This window comes from Schistocerca americana, chromosome 2, assembly GCF_021461395.2.
Source record: "Schistocerca americana isolate TAMUIC-IGC-003095 chromosome 2, iqSchAmer2.1, whole genome shotgun sequence".
NCBI lineage: Eukaryota > Metazoa > Arthropoda > Insecta > Orthoptera > Acrididae > Schistocerca > Schistocerca americana.
The window spans coordinates 729,652,886-729,670,607 of NC_060120.1; the positions used below are offsets into that span (position 1 = coordinate 729,652,886).

At 39.5% G+C, this 17,722-nt stretch overlaps 1 protein-coding gene across 1 annotated transcript in view; it reads left to right on the plus strand.

Moving 5' to 3' along the window:
- LOC124594743 (general transcription factor 3C polypeptide 1) overlaps positions 1 to 17,722 on the plus strand; it is a 370,793-nt gene that overhangs the window by 200,201 nt on the left and 152,870 nt on the right. The window contains exon 16 of the mRNA XM_047133120.1: positions 1,876 to 2,047. Coding sequence (XP_046989076.1) covers positions 1,876 to 2,047 — 172 coding nt within the window. The remainder of the gene's footprint in view (positions 1 to 1,875; positions 2,048 to 17,722) is intronic.

Sequence of the window (17,722 nt, forward strand, 5' to 3'; positions counted from 1 at the left end):
GGTGGGGGCAGAGTCGAGATCTCTTGTGTTTTCTGATGAAAGCTGGTTCTACCTCGGTCCAGTGATGGCCATGTGTTGTTGGTTAACAGAAGTCCAGTTGAGGGCCTGTAACCAATGTCTCTGTGTGCTTGATGGTCTCGGGTGAAATTTCATATGACAGCAGGAGCATACACCTTGAGTGAAAATCTGTATGTCAGTCTGGTGATTCAATCTTGCATTGCCATTCATGAACAGCGTTCCAGGGGGTGTTTTCCAATAGGATAATGATCACCCACATACCACTGATGTAACCCAACATGCACTACAGACTGTTGATGTGTTGCCTTGGCCTCCTCAATCAGCTGATCTGTCTGCAGTCGAGCACTTACAGACCATCATCAAATGACAACTCCAACTCCACTATCATCCACAAACAGCATTAAACTGTCCCTATATTGACCGACCAAGTGCTTCAGGCATGGAACTCCATCTCATAAACATCCAGCACCTGTACAATACGATGCATGCTAGTTTGTATCCTTGCATCCAGCTACACTGGTTCTTAATGTACCAGCATTACACATTTTCAAGGCTTCTTTCATGTTATGTTGACGTGTATTCCATCAATGTTAATTGCTTAAATATGTTACCTAGACAAGTGTATTCCCAAAATTTCATTACTCTACAGTAATTGTTTTTTGATGGTGGTATTTTTTTTCTTTGAGTCTTTATAATTCATTCTCTGCAAATAGACTTTCAGTGAACGTAACTGAAACATAATACATGCAGTTCTGTAGTGCACAAGACCTGACCACAGTGCTAAATAGAATGCATGAGGAAAAATCAGTTCATAAACAGAACATTATTAATTCTTGAGCTTTAATAGTAAGAAGAACCTAAACTGGAAGTCATGTGTTACGGACCTTATAAGATCTGCAGCATTTGCATCATGGGTAATAACAGAGCTTGGGAATGAAAATGTCAAAAAGTTGACTTACCTTTCTAATTTTCATTAACTAATGTTTCATAAAATCATATCCTGAGGCAACTCTTCGTAGAGGTGGAAAGTTTTAACTGCACACAAATGTCTAGTATAGGTAAAATCAAGCAATGCAAAATCGAAGGTGGAATGATGGCAATATTATGAAAAAGATAGGTTGCTACTCACCATATAGTGGAAATGTTGAATCATGGGCAGGCACAACAATTCAGATTCACATTACGTTTATTGCCTTATCATTTGTTGTCAATAACAATCGCAGTTTGAAAATAACAGTGATATTCATAAATATAGTAATAGAAGCTATCTATCATTTTACCTTAGTGAACATAGAAAATAGTAAGGATTCAGCATTAACAGTCCAAGTTATGTGAAGTATCTAATACATATTACATTTACTTTCAAACATAAATTGAAATTCTATCTACTTGTCTACTTCTTCTACTGCACAGCAGTATTTCTGAATGTGTAGTTCTGTGGTGGTGTGTGCATATGTTGTGTGTGTGTGTGTGTGTGTGTGTGTGTGTGTGTGTGTGAGAGAGAGAGAGAGAGAGAGAGAGAGAGAGAGAGACGGGGAGAGAGAAACCAGTTGGGGGGGGGGGGGGGGGGGGCATGAGCTCTGGCTCATCATTTTATTAACAGCTTAAGAACAAATTACTTCACATGAAGTTAAGCAACACACTCCTGTTTCTGAAGGGACAGATTGTAAAGGAGCTGATTACTCCCGTCTTTTACTTCAGATGTTTCTTTGTTTCTCCAGATAATGGTCAATTTCCAGAACCCACAGTGGCATTATTTAATCTTTTATAAATCAGCTGCTTCAGTTTTTTATGCATTGTGTTAGTTAATTTATTCTAAAGGTTTACGAGTAGTATTAATATAACGTTTTACTGCAGGAGGGCGGCTGTGTGTAGCAGGAAAAGACATAGTGCTGGAGATGTTGCACAACAAGCCAGCCATGGTGAAGTCACTGGAACCAGTTACTCCTCAAGAAATTGAGTTGCTGGATGTAGGAGATGTCCCAGGTGACAGAAGAGGCGCCGGAGGGCTGGATTCTGCCCTTTTCTCGTATGTTTCATGTTTTTTCAATTTTTCTAATGATAAACAAAATTAAGCTTATGATTCAATTGCTACAACTGTCTCTAGTGGTAATGAGAGAAAGTGACAGAACAATGTCCCTCCTTACAAGTTTTCGATCGTTATTTTTGTTTGTTATGATGGCATATTTAAGAGTTGAAAATAACTGCTTTGAAGAATCATCAAGGAGTACTTTAACTCCACTTTTTGTATGATTATCTATTGTACTGCTATTCTTTTGTCACTTTAAAGAGCTAGAGCATACTGCACAGTTCCATATATTGCTTTAATTGCTTTTTAGTGTATTATTTGGAGAAATTTTAGTTTGATACACACAGATTTTGATACCTGAGGTTTGCTGTTACTCTAATTTGCCTGAGAGCTTTAAAAACTTACTGCAGTAGTTCCACACATTCTTCCATTGTGAATATGGTAACTCATAACCCATCTACTTGAATATTGATTTTTGTTGAAAGTTCTGGCCTTAATGGTTTAATGTAATTTAAAACATTGATACACACACACTGTAAACAGTAGTGGCACCATTATTTATGCAATAACCAGTTCTATGACCAGGCAGATGGAGTTACCATGGAGAGTCCTTTGTCAGCTAGTATTGCCAGTCTGTTTAGGGATGATTTTGTGTAACATGCCCTGGAGTCACCAGCTTTGAAGCCTATGTGTTTTTTTCATCTTGTCTGACCTCTTGGAAGTAAGAATTTAAATGGTGTTTGGAAGTTCTGGGTTCAATCCACTCAAATGCTTGCTACAAAATTGTAGTGATAATGTAGTGGTTAGGATAAAAGTTGATAGTGTGTTGGAACATGCTGTTTTTAGGAAGCCAACTCACACTGATTTTTATCTTCAGGGTAATAGTTATCACCATCCAACTTAATACCTTGGTTCAAAGAGCCCACATCATCCCAGACTGAAAGCTCGTTAGCTGAGTTAGTCCTAATCGAAGTCACCTTATGCCAGAATGGCTGCAGTGAAAGACAGATCAGATGAGCATTGTGCCATTGACAAATTGTGAAACAGGTGAGAGATGAAAATAATGAGGTGACATCAAAGTCCATAACCTTTCTGCCTTGCACGTAGCATTTCTAACAGCATTTTGGAAGAAAAAAAAAAGTGAAACATGTTTTTCATCCACTTTATAAGATTAGGGTCTGTAAAGGATGATATTGAGTTTGTGCAAGACAGTTATCTGCTGTATCCATTGTAGTTGTGAAATGTCATACATTGATCAGATCATCAGGACCATTATATAGCATGTAACTGCCACACATGCTTCCAAGAGCCAAGCGAATCTGCTACTACAGAACTTGGTCTTGGCACCAGTCATCCTAAGGAATATGACAAAATGAAGATTCTGGTCTGAAGACCCACGTATTGGGACTGTGTCATTAAGAAAGCTAATGAGATTTAATTAGCAACTGACCCTATGAATAGAGATGAGATATTTGCTTAAGCGACTGCAGTAATGGATAGGAACTGTGATTGTTGTGTACAGATGCAAGCTGAGTTGCCGACCCTTCGCTCACAGCTCCAGGCTGCTTTGGCTTCCTTCACACAGCTTGAGGCTGCTGCCAAGGGGCGTCACTTGGGGGATCGAATGCAGGGATGCAAGGGACATCGACCACGTACCACGTGTCCTCCGATTGGTCCACTGCTGTGGCCACCCTGGGTACTGCCTGCATTGCGGTTGATCCCTCACCCGTGGTCGAGTGGGAGACCATTCCAAAGTCTGGCAGGCAGCGAAAAACTTCCCGAGGGGCCGATTGTAGGACCTCCCTGGTTCGTTTGACAAACAGGTTTTGGGTGTTATCTGTGGCTGATGATGTCTCTGAGCTTGATGCAGTCGTCCACCCTGTTCCAGAGGAAGCTTCTTGGCCTGCAAGGTCTGGGCAATCACAGAGGGTGGGTTTGCTGGTAGTTAGGAGCTCCAAAGTTAGGTGCATAATGGGGTCCCTTAGGAACATGGCTGCCAAGGAGGGGAAGGAAGCCAGTGTGCACTCCATGTGCATTCCGGGAGGAGTCATTCCGGATGTTGAAAGGGTGCTTCCAGATGCCATGAAGAGTACAGGGTGCAGCCAACTGCAGGTGCTGGCTCATGTCGGTACCAATGACATGTGCCGCTTTGGTTCGGAGCAGATTCTGTCTGGTTTCGGGCGGCTAGCGGATATCGTAAAGACTGCCAGTCTTGCTTCCGAGTTTAAGGCGGAGCTCACCATCTGCATCATCGCCAATAGAACAAACTGTGGTCCTTTGGTGCAGAGCCGAGTGGAGGGTCTGAATCAAAGGCTCAGGCGGTTCTGTGACCATGTAGGCTGCAGATTTCTTAACTTGCACCATCGGTTGGTGGGTTTCCGGGTTCCATTTAATAGGTCCGGAGTCCACTACACACAGGAGGCAGCTACACGGGTAGTGGGGACTGTGTGGAAGGGACTGTGTGGTTTTTTAGGTTAGAGTTTCTCAGGGAACCACAGAAGGGACGTCTGTCTAAAAGTGGACAGGTAAAACACAGTAAGGTAGTTGTAGAAATGATTGGTATTGTAGTTGTAAATTGTCATAGTTGTGTTGGGAAAGAACCAGAGCTCCAAGCCCTAATAGAAAACACTGAAGCTCAGATAGTTGTAGGTACAGAGAGCTGGCGGAAGCCAGAAATAAGTTCAAAAGCTGGAAATAAGTTCAGCTGAAATTTTTTTCAAATGATGTAACAGTGTTCAGAATAGATTAAATACAGTTGGTGGTTGAGTATTTATTGCTGTCAGAGGTAGTTTGCCTTGTAGCGAAATTGAAGTAGATAGTTCATGTGAAATAATATGGGTAGAGGTTATACCTGACAATCGGACTAAACTATTAATTGGATCGTTTTACCGACCCCCCAACTCAGAAGATATAGTTGCTGAACTGTTCAAAGAAAACTTGAGTCTCATTTCAAATAAGTACCCAGCTCATACAGTCGGTGGTGACTCTACCCTCAATATGCTGGAAAAATTATACATTTAAAGACGGGGCAGGCATAAAACATCATCCAAAATTGTACTGAATGCCTTCTCAGAAAATTATTTTGAACGCTTAGTTCATGAGCCCACTCAAAGCGTAAATGGTTGCGAAAGCATACTTGACCTTTCAGCAACAAATAATCCTGGACAAATAGTGAGTATTGTGATGAATACAGGGTTTAGTGACCACAAGGCAGTTGCTGCTAGGCAGAATACCGCAACACCTACAACCATGAAAAAGAAATTCAAAGTATATCTATTTAAAATGCTCTTAATGTCTTTTTAAGAGACAGTCTTCACTCCTTTCGATCTGATCTTGTAAGTGTAGAAAAGTTGTGGAATGTTTTCAAAGAGATAGTATCGACAGCAATTGAGATATATATATACACCACATAAATTAATAAGTGATGGTACTGATCCCCCATGGTACACAAAACGGGTCAGATCGTTGTTGCAGAAGCAATGAAAAAAGCATGCCAAATTTAAAAGAACGTAAAATCCCCAAGATTGACAAAGTTTTGCAGAAGTTCAGAATATGGAGTGTACTTCAATGTGAGATGCTTTTAATAATTTCCACAACGAAATTCTGTCTCGAAATCTGGCAGAAAACCCAAAGAGATTCTGGTCATACATAAAGCACACCAGTGGCAAGACGCAATCAATACCTTCACTGCGGGATAACAATGGTGAAGTCACTGATGACAGTGCCATTAAAGCAGAGTTAATAAACACGGTTTTCTGAAACTCCTTTACCAAAGAAGATGAAGTAAATATTCCTGAATTCCAATCAAGAACAACTGCCAAGATGAGAAACATAGAAGTAGATATCCTCAGAGTAATGAAGCAGCTTAAATCACTTATTAAAGGCAAGGCCTCTGGTCCAGATTGTATACCAGTCAGGTCCCCCTCAGGGTATGCTGATAAAATAGGTCCATATTTAGCAATTATATACAACCACTCGCTCACAGAAAGATCCGTAACTTAAGTCTGGAAAATTGCTCAAGTCACACCAATACCCAAAAAGGGAAGTAGGAGTAATCCGCTCAATTACAGGCCTATATCACTAACGTCGATTTGCAGTAGCATTTTGGAACATATACTGTATTCGAACATTATGAAGTACCTTGAAGAAACCTATTTATTGACACATAGTCAGCACAGTTTCAGAAAATATCGTTATTGTGAAACACAACTAGCTCTTTATACTCATGAAGTAATAAGTGCTATCGACAGAGGATGTCAAATTGATTTCATATTTTCAGATTTCCAGAAGGCTTTCGATGCCATTCCTAGCAAGCGTCTTCTAACCAAACTGCATGCCTACGGAGTATCGCCTCAGTTGTGCGACTGGATTAGAGATTTCCTGTAAGAAAGGTCATAGTTTGTAGTAATAGGCAGAAAGTTATCGAGTAAAACAGAAGTGATATCCGGCGTTCCCCAAGGAAGTGTTCTAGGCCCTATACTGTTCCTGATCTGTATTAACAACATAGGAGACAATCTGAGTAGCCGTCTTAGATTGTTTGCAGATGATGCTGTCATTTACCGTCTTGTAAAGTCATCAGATGATCAAAATGACTTGCAAAATGATTTAGATAAGATATCTGTATGGTGCAAAAGGTGGTAATTGACCCTGAATAAGGAAAAGTGTGAAGTTATTCACATGAGTACTAAAAGAAATCAGCTAAATTTCGATTACACATTAAGTCACACAAATCTGAAGGCTGTAAATTCAACTAAATACTTAGGGATTACAATTACAAATAACTTAAATTGGAACGATCACATAAATAATATTGTGGGTAGAGCAAATCAAAGACTGATTCATTGGCAAAACACTTAGAAGGTGCAACCGGTCTACTAAAGAGACTGCTGACACCACACTTGTCCGCCCTATTCTGTAGTATTGCTGTGCGGTGTTGGATCCGCATCAGGTGGGACTGAGGGATGACATTGAAAAAGTATGAAGAAGGGCAGCTCGTTTTATATTATTGCGAAATAGGGGAGATAGTGTCACAGACATGATACATGAATTGGAGTGGCAATCATTAAAACAACAGCTTTTTCATTGTGGTGGGATCTTCTCATGAAATTTCAATCACCAGTTTTCTCCTCTGATTGCGAGAACATTCTTTTGGCACCCACCTACATAGGGAGAAATGATCATCACGATAAAATAAGAGAAATCAGGGTTCGCACAGAAAAATTTAAGTGCTCGTTTTTCCCGCGTGCTAGTCAAGAATGGAACGGTAGAGAGACAACTTGAAGGTGGTTCATTGAACCCTCTGCCAGGGACTTTATTGAGAATAGCAGAGTAATCACGTAGATGTAGATGAAGAAATTCTGCTTGGCTTGGCTTGTGGTGGCAGTAACGTTTATGGTGTGTATGTGTTTGTCTTTCGGTATATGCCTCACACACGAAGATTTTTAATTTCCTGAACAACACTCTCTCATTGCTTTTGTGCCTTGTAAATGATGGTGTGTCCATTGTCAAAATGTCAGTTGTTGTCAAAGATATCACCCAGCTGCATTCCCATAAATTTTGAATATTTTATATGCCGAGAGAAACTCCAGTTTCACATTTTTCATCAACTGATACCCAAAGATATCAAATGGAGTAACATATTTGTAACTGTTCGTTGAGATTCTTGACAGAGATCTAATTAGTGTTAATACTTTGTTAACTGATAGTGCGTCCTCACCACAAAAAAATGGCTTTTTATGTGGGTTTTTCAGCTATCAGTAATTCGCATTCCAACCTTTGTTCAGTCTGTTTATCCACTTTTAATATCGTGGCTCACAGAATAGGGTCCAGATGTACCCAAAACTGTTCATGATTTAATCTGTAGTTTTCATTCTAAACTGCTAATCACGTCTGGTATTTTGTCACACACATCAGTATTTTCCATTAATATTCCAGCTAATTCCAACATGCAGTTGATGGTCAAACAAAGATACTTTTCAATGCACCACTTATTAGGGCAAAGCTCCAAAACTGCTATTTTTTATATAAATGAGTTGCTCAGTTTCAAGGCATATCACGCCATTAGAACTAAATTTTATAGGTGAAACAAAAAACTTGTAATCTCCCGGAGAATTGTTGGTTATTCACTCAATATATGAGTAATAATTCTGTACTCTAGATCCCAGGATGAGGCAAGTTCCCCCTGTTGCCCCCTCCCCTCCAGGTATTTTTATTACCACTGACAGATTTCAGATGTGACTCATTGATGTTGTAGTTCTAGGATACCATTTAGTTTTGCACAGTTTTACATTTAAACCAGTATGCCAGTCTCTGCACCACTTTGATCTCTTGTCAAGATCTGACACAAATATTTAGTCAGATCTAGTTCTCCAACTATTTTACATTCTTGTCTTTCTCCTACTATTGAATTCCAATTCCCGTCACAATTAAATTTTAGTCTTCCTTAACTGTTTGAATAGTTTCTTTTATCTCATCATATGTTGTTTCAATATCTTCATCGCCTGTGGAACTAATAGGCATATAATTATTGCTAACACTAGGCTTAAAAACCATGAAAGGAGGTTGTATACTGGATGGAGACATGGATACATTGTACAGTTTCAGTTACAGGGATTGGATAAAAATGTGGAAATACCATGAGAAATACATAGTTGAACATAAATGAGGTGCTAGCCAAGCCTACTGGTTGTGCTGTTGTATTTGACCATGAGTGGCACCTGTGCAATGTCCTCATTATGTTGCAAGTGTCAGTCATGGTCAGAACAGTGTTTCGGGTAGCTGAGAGTGCATTTTGTCAGGGTCAAGTGAATTCAGACATGGGCAAATTTTTAATATTCACATGTTGGATACTTCCATAACAAAGAGAGCTGAAATGCTTGGTGCTTCAGAAAGTGATGTATCAAAGATTTATACCACATCAGCCACTAATTCACAGTGCATCCAAGAGTGGGTGTTAAGCGATCATGACAGATGGTCATTGAAGAGGACTGAGACAAAAATTAAAGGAACAACAGCTGCAAAAGTCTCTGCAGAACTGAATGTCATACATGTGAACTCTGTTAACACCAAAACAACAGGAAGGGAGCTTCTTAAGCAGGGAACTGCAGGGTGAAATGGAATTCCAAAACCACTCATCAATGATACAAATGCCCAAATACAGGAAAATGTGGTGCTGAAGCCATAAAACCTGGACTATGCTGCATTAAGGGAAGGTTGTTCAGTTGGATGAGTTTTATTTTACACTGATTCCAGCTTTTGATCAAGTTTATATTCCAAGAGTGAAATGTGGTGTGGGTTTAGTGATGATTTGGGCACCATATTGTGACAATCCCTGAGCCCAAGGGTCACTCTGCAAGGTAGCAGTGTGTGACCATTTTGCCTGATCAGACTCATCACATGGCATAATGTTTATTCTCCAATGGTGATGGTGTGTTCCAAGACAACAGGGTCCCTGTTCACACAGCTTACATCATCCGGGACTGATTTTGTGAGCACAAGGATGAAATGTGGCATCTCCCCTAGCCACCACAATCACCAGATCTCAATATTATTTAGTTTTTGTGATCTACTTTATAGAGAAAGGTGTGTGATAGCTAGTCACCTCCATCATCGTTACTCGAAAGTGCCACAGTTTTGCAGAAGAATGATATATGTTTCCCTTGAAAAACATACAGGACCTGTATTTATCCTTCCTGAGATGACTGGAAGCTGTTTTGAATTACAATGGGTTTCCTACACCATATTAGGCATGGTGTTGTGCTTTTGGTGTTTCAATATTTTTATCCAGTCCCTTCAGGTTACAGAATGAGCAGGTTACAGAATGATGAAAAAGAGATTTTGAATCAAAGACTTTAAACTGCAAAACATTTCCAGGGGTGGATGTGGACCCTGACCGTAATTTATTGGTTATGAACTGCAAATTAAACCAGAAGAAATAGCATAAAGGTAGGAAATTAAGGAGATGGTGCCTGAATAAGTTGACAGAAACAGAGGTTGCTGAGAGTGTCAAAGGGAGCATTAGCCAAGTATTAACTGAAACAGAGGTAAGGGAGATAAAGGGATAGTCTTGAGAGATGAAATAATTAAGGCAGTAGAGGATCAGTAAGAAAAAATACAAGTCCCAGCAAAAATCCTTATGAGATATGAACCTAATTGATAAAGGGAGAAATGAAAAGTGCAGCAAATGAAGCAGGCAAAGGGGTATAAAGACACCAAGTGGACGTGCAAACTGACAAAACAGCATTGGCTAGAAAAGAAATGAAAGGCTGTAGAAGCGTCAGTGACTATGGGAAAGATTGATACAGCACTTAGGAAAGTTTTGGAGAAAAGAGAAGTACCTGCATGAATATCAATAGCTCCAATGGCAAACCCATACTAAACAAAGAAGGAAAGCCTGAAAGGTGGAAGAAATATTTAGAAGATCTGTGTAAGAGAAAGAGACTTGAGGACAATAGTACACTAGGAGGAAAAGTAAATGAAGAAGAGATAGATATTATCCTTCTAGAACAGTTTGACATAACTCTGAAAGTCCTAACTTAAAATTAGTCCCCTGGAATAGATAACATACCCATCAAATTATAGTGAACCTTGGGAGAGCCAGCCATGATAAAACTGTTCCCCCTTGTATATAAGATGTATGAGACAGTTTAAATACCTGTATTCTTCAAGAAGAATGTAAAATTCCTATTCCAAAGCAGGCAGGTGCTAGCAAGTGTGAATATAAGTAAAACATCAGTTTAATGAGCCAAGACTGTGAAATATTGACACAAATTATTTACAGAATAAATGAAAAACTGTAGAAATTGATGTGAGAGAAGACTAGTTTGCATTCTGGAGAAGTGTAGGAACACACAAGGCCAAATTGGCCTTGTAACTTACCTTAGAAGAAAAATTTTTGAAAGTCAAATGTAAGTTTGTAGCATTTGTATCTTTAGTAAAATCTTTTGACACTATCAATGGAATATGCTGTTTGGATTTCTGAAAGTAATGGAGGTAAAACACAGGGAGTGAAAAGTTATCTACAATTTATACAGATGCCTGACTGCAGTAAGAAGAGTCAAAGGGCATGAAGGGAAGTAGCTGTTGAGAAGGAAGTGAGACAGTGTTGTAGTCTCTCCCTGATGTTGTTGAATCTGTACATTCAGCAAGTAGTAAAGGAAACCAAGGAGAAATGAGGAAAGGGACTCAAAGTTCAAGCAGAAGGAATAAAAACTTTGAGTTGTGCCAGTGATATTGTAATTCTGCCGGAGATGCCAAAGGACTTGCAAAAGCAGTTGAATGGAATAGATAGTGTCATGAAATGAGATTATAAGGCAAATATCAAGAAAAGTAAAACAAGATTAGTGGAATGCAGTTGAAATAAATCAGGTGATGCTGATAAATTAAGAGATGAGATTTGAAAAGTAGTCAACAAGTTTTGCTATTTGAGTACCAAAATAACTGTGCACATGTGCATCTACAGCTTCTGTGTTTCAATGATTGTTTTAATTACATCAGCAACCCAGATTTTTTAAATGGCATTTGTATTGACAATTCCATTCTGAGTATCTATAAGATTATTTTTTTCTCTCATTCCACCATTTGTTGTATTGGCATCTAAATACATATATTGCTGTACAGAATTCTGAAAACAAATTCAGAGCTCTTGTTAATTATTTAGAAAATCTGAATAATCTGATCAGTATTTTGTTTGAGTAACCTACTTTAGAAAACTGCCTATCTTTTTTCTCTTTAATTAAGTCTTGGATCAATCCTTATGGTAATGGTTTTTGGAAATCATAAAATGAAGCATATGCCAATATACACAGCTAGTTCATCATTACAAAATTGGTGGCTGGGACAAAAATTGTCAGTTCCACAGCTGACTGGTATCAAAATTGAATTGTGCACTGACAGCAGATGCTGTTATTTATAACACTTACTGCACTTGCTATTAAAATAGTCTTTGGTCAATTACTTACATCTAAGTAATTACTGTGAAGTGCATTGCAGAGGCTACTTCCCACTGTAACACATATTTGCCTTTCTTCTCATCCCATTTGCTCATGTAGCACAGGAAGAATGATTGCTTAAAATGCCTCTGCGCATGCTGTAATTAGTGTGACCAATCTCTGTAGCCCAAAAGCTCTGTAACAATTCATGCTACCTTTCTTTGTATATTTTGAATGGCCCACATTAGTCAATTTTGGTATTAGTTCCAAATACCATAGCAAGATTCTAAGATAGGTGTCATGAGTGTATTCCAAAAAAGCTCCTTTATGGAAACCTGGCTCCATAGCTGAGGTCTCTAACTTCTGTATTTGCAATTGTGCCCATCTCAGAGATAGCTGATTTGAATTCTTGTGGTTAAAGAAGTTTTTACCACAAGCATTTTCATACTAGTAGAGGACAGGTGATGGTGCATGGTTCTGATCACCAGACTAGGTGGTAATGTTCTGGAGAAAACTCCAAACCTCTCTGCTGTCTATCGAGGAATAGGAGTATGTGATACTGCTGATAGTGAGTCTTCCATCAGATGATGACATTAAACTTGTTATTACCCTTTGTGCCATAAAAGAAGAGTAAGGTATGTGCCAGCTCAAGGTTTCAGTCGCCCCTTTCTCTCATCATGCAACACATTTGTGACTGTAGTGTATACACACATACATTACTATCACCTACATTCTAGAGATACAATTACAGCATAACTCTTATTCCTGTTGAGGAAAGTGGCTATTGTGCAAGGAGCATTTTGAGTGCCAATCACTTATTTTAAACTACACACCATGTGCCAGCCAGTTATCTCCATCTCCTTCATCCAGTGCCAGACACTTTTATTATAATTTGACTCTCTGGTACAATTTTGAAGTGAGTTACTTTCTCAGTAGATGTGAATTATATTATTCTTCTATTAAACCTTTTGTCTCTGTGTACAGTGGAAAAGAACAACATGTTGTGAGAATGACTTCATATTTCAAATAGTTCCTTTTTGTGTGATAGGGCTGGAAACATATTGCACACAAGACACCATTTTATACACACCATGCTGAAACAATGTATCTTTCCCTTTTGTTACTCTTCCTCCTCCTTGCCTCTTTCCGAGCACACACTACATTAGCTGTGTTTTTTTCATTCCTGTTTGTAACAGCCTTAAAATATTAGTATTACTCATGGAAGGTTGAGTGTCTGAACTACATGTCATTGACAGATATTTGCAAACAAATAATGAATTGGCTCATGCAAACGTTTTTCTTCCTTACCTATGTATATAATGTACACACATTTGAAACAGCCACGAGAAGTAGATAGAAGGAAAGCTTTCTCCGCAGAGCTTTCATCACAGTTCAATAGTCAAATATTCCTTATGAAATTTTTAGGTCACTGAGATCAAACCAAGCTTGTTTTTATTGTAATTGAGGACTGCTGCTAATTTGATTTTTTGTCTTCCTTCAGTGTGGGAAAGCATGTCTCCTCTGTGCTTTGTGCTTATCATGCAAACCTCTGTCTTTTATTTTCACCATAAGACTAAAATGTTTCCTTTATGGTGAAAAATCAATTCATTTTGTTGGAGATGTTGGAGATATATAGCAGACATAGCAGATGGCATTCCTCTACTATTCTTTTTGATAATGCCACTGCATTTTACTTCAAGAGCTGTTATAATACCAACCAATGTGCACAATGTGACCCTTACCTACTAAATTGTCTTGCAGTTTTATGACTACATTCGTTACAGCATTGCTCCAACTGCAGAAGACTTAGAAATTCCAAATATAGCGTGACTGTGCTCCTGAAAGTATGTATAGCTTTATTCTGTATCAGTATCATTCTTGTGGCATATATTGTTGAAACTAAGGATTCCTCAAAGTGGTCACATCCTTCCACCAGTTGTGACATTACATTTAAGTTGGGATCATTCTTGCACTGATGATATACCTTGTCATATACTGGCCATGCTTTGAATAATGGATCACACTCTGGCTCACTTTTAGCTTTCATTTGATTTTTACCATTCAAGTGGAAACTGGAGAGTACAGGATGGTAATAATTAAGTTTTTGCTACTTGAGTTAGTAAACAGAAAACTGTTTACTGTATGGGTACCCAACTTTATAGGAACAATGTTCATACTGTACGCTGCAGGATTTGTTTGTTAGTATTGTTAGTGTTGTGACTTGTCATAGGCCACTGGTACTGGTATAGCAACGTAGGGTTGAAACACAAGCATCAGTGTGCATTATAGTAGCAGACAGTCAGTGTTGTCTGGATAAGGTGAACAGGTCCTTACTCTTAACCGTCAAGCAGGCGTGCCATTTTTCATAATAGAAGCAGGCGTGTGACATACTTCTTGCAGTTGTAAAGAATAACTGTTTCTATGTTCTTGTAAGGTAAAAATATATTAGGAAAATCCAGTTTAATCTTAGTTTAATTAAATAATGATAAAATAAACTTACAAAATACGAACTGAAGCACTGTTTCATAAACAATATTGAAAGAAACTTTCAGTATATCTCTCTGTTGCTAGGGACATGTGGTACCCCTCAGTAATGACCCACGTTAAGCATTAGACAGCACAGCTCTATTGCATCACAACCAAGCACTTATTCAATTACTAATCATCTCATAGACAACTGTCTCATTGTGGGAGTATGCTGCTAGCTCATAATCTGGGTCATTTTCCTGCCAGGATCATAACTGTTGAGACTTGCTGGTTTTGAACCCCGTCTTTCCCTAAAAAGGTCTCGGGTGGAACATCTGTAAATAGTTTTGATATCCAGACTAATGTACTTATGATCCTGAGTAGTTTTGCTGTCTTGACCGGTGCCCCACAAAGTGATCTTGGGCAGCATCTCCTCCAACCAATCCACTGTCCCCATTCCCTCACAGACAAATATCAGAGCATAATTATCCAGATAGACTCCAATTTTGAGTCTTTGAATTGCATCCTCTCCATTTTTTTTTTTTTTTTTTTTTTTTTTTTTTTTTTTCCAGAGACAGTTGTCTTGACCGAGCCCTCCTGCCACAAAGTGATGTTAACAGGAGGGCAGCCTCGTTAGATATCTGTCACCCTAAAAACTGAGATTGCTATGCTGTAGGTCTGAATCTCTGTTTCCTACCTCGGTTTTTTGCATATGAACTGGGAATAACAGATTCCTCCCTTGTTTTCTTGCTACCTGTTGCAGAAGTAGAAGAAGTCTCTTTATTTCCTTCACTTTGAGATATTTTTTTTCGTGAGAGTCTTAAGTTCAAGAGTTTTTAGTTTCATCCACTTGTTCTTAGGAAACCATTCCATTACTTGCTTTTCTCTATGTTCTCTAAGAAGTTTCCGTCTCACTGTCCCAGACAAGGCTTTAATCTTGATTTGGTCCAGCTTCTCAGTAACTTCTTTCACTCCAGGGACTGGAATCTCCCCTGATCCAGTTATGGAAACATCTTCTGCTGGCTCAGTGCCCGATGCGTGGGTGTTCGAGGTAACTTGAACACCAAATCCCTCAGTTTTCTTTTACTGGTTTATCCAATTTGTTCCCATGAGTATAGCAATGTATATCAGTCCCAGCAGAGGAGCGCTTCACTGGTGTAAGGCTAATTACAAGGGCAGTTCAATAAGTAATGCAACACATTTTTTTTCTCGGCCAATTTTGGTTGAAAAAAACCGGAAATTTCTTGTGGAATATTTTCAAACATTCCCGCTTCGTCTCGTATAGTTTCATTGACTTCCGACAGGTGGCAGCGCTGTACGGAGCTGTTAAAATGGCGTCTGTAACGGATGTGCGTTGCAAACAACGGGCAGTGATCGAGTTTCTTTTGGCGGAAAACCAGGGCATCTCAGATATTCATAGGCGCTTGCAGAATGTCTACGGTGATCTGGCAGTGGACAAAAGCACGGTGAGTCGTTGGGCAAAGCGTGTGTCATCATCGCCGCAAGGTCAAGCAAGACTGTCTGATCTCCCGCGTACGGGCTGGCCGTGCACAGCTGTGACTCCTGCAATGGCGGAGCGTGCGAACACACTCGTTCGAGATGATCGACGGATCACCATCAAACAACTCAGTGCTCAACTTGACATCTCTGTTGGTAGTGCTGTCACAATTGTTCACCAGTTGGGATATTCAAAGGTTTGTTCCCGCTGGGTCCCTCGTTGTCTAACCGAACACCATAAAGAGCAAAGGAGAACCATCTGTGCGGAATTGCTTGCTCGTCATGTGGCTGAGGGTGACAATTTCTTGTCAAAGATTGTTACAGGCGATGAAACATGGGTTCATCACTTCGAACCTGAAACAAAACGGCAGTCAGTGGAGTGGCGCCATACCCACTCCCCTACCAAGAAAAAGTTTAAAGCCATACCCTCAGCTGGTAAAGTCATGGTTACAGTCTTCTGGGACGCTGAAGGGGTCCTTCCCCATGGTCAAACGATCAACTCTGAAGTGTATTGTGCTACTCTTCAGAAATTGAAGAAACGACTTCAGCGTGTTCGTAGGCACAAAAATCTGAACGAACTTCTCCTTCTTCATGACAACGCAAGACCTCACACAAGTCTTCGCACCCGAGAGGAGCTCACAAAACTTCAGTGGACTGTTCTTCCTCATGCACCCTACAGCCCCGATCTCGCACCGTCGGATTTCCATATGTTTGGCCCAATGAAGGACGCAATCCGTGGGAGGCACTACGTGGATGATGAAGAAGTTATTGATGCAGTATGGCGTTGGCTCCGACATCGACCAGTGGAATGGTACCGTGCAGGCATACAGGCCCTCATTTCAAGGTGGCGTAAGGCCGTAGCACTGAATGGAGATTACGTTGAAAAATAGTGTTGTGTAGCTAAAAGATTGGGGAATAACCTGGTGTATTTCAATGCTGAATAAAACAACCCCTGTTTCAGAAAAAAAATGTGTTGCATTACTTATTGAACTGCCCTCGTACACAGGCAGGTTGCCTGATATCCCAGAGGTTCTTTTCATGACACACCTATACGCCACGTGCCTCTTGGCACAGCTCACATCACACTTTGTGTTGGGTGAGTGCTTTCATTTTGTCCCACTTGTACAGTACTCATTTTCGTGTGAATAGGACAGCTTAAGAGGAAGTATGTATCCCCCTCACCTCTGAAAGATCTACTTTTGTGTGTGGCCATCCTCCCCTGACAAAAGTAGAAACACTCATGAGGAGGGGTGCTTTAACAATAAAATAGTAAAAGAACCTACCAGGTTGCTGTCACACTTCTAGTTCATTTCCATTTATATATTTCCATGTGCACCATTATAAATTGTAATGGCATTTTGGAAATGATCCCCTTTGTTCCAGTTGTCATTATCCTCCATTGTCCTGGCTCATGCCTGTTTTCACCCTCTGCCAATTGCTGCTTGCAAATGCCTCACAGTTTCTGAGGTCCAAGCAGCAGCTGGCATCAGATTCTCATCCACCACAGTTCATTCTGAAAAACATAAATTATGCACAAATAAGAAAGTCTGTGTAATGTAACAGCAAAAAAAAAAAAAAAAAAAAATTGATAAAACATATTATATTATTTTTTAATTTCCTCACATACATTACACTAACTAAATTTTTGTACACAACATAGAAAATGAAAGGAACTTTCTTAACTGAATTAGGCAAATCATAAGTAGGATCATCATCTGTGTTATTAGCAAAAAAGATTCTCCAAGAATGGGAAGTATCCCTTTGTCACTGATTGGACTGTTAC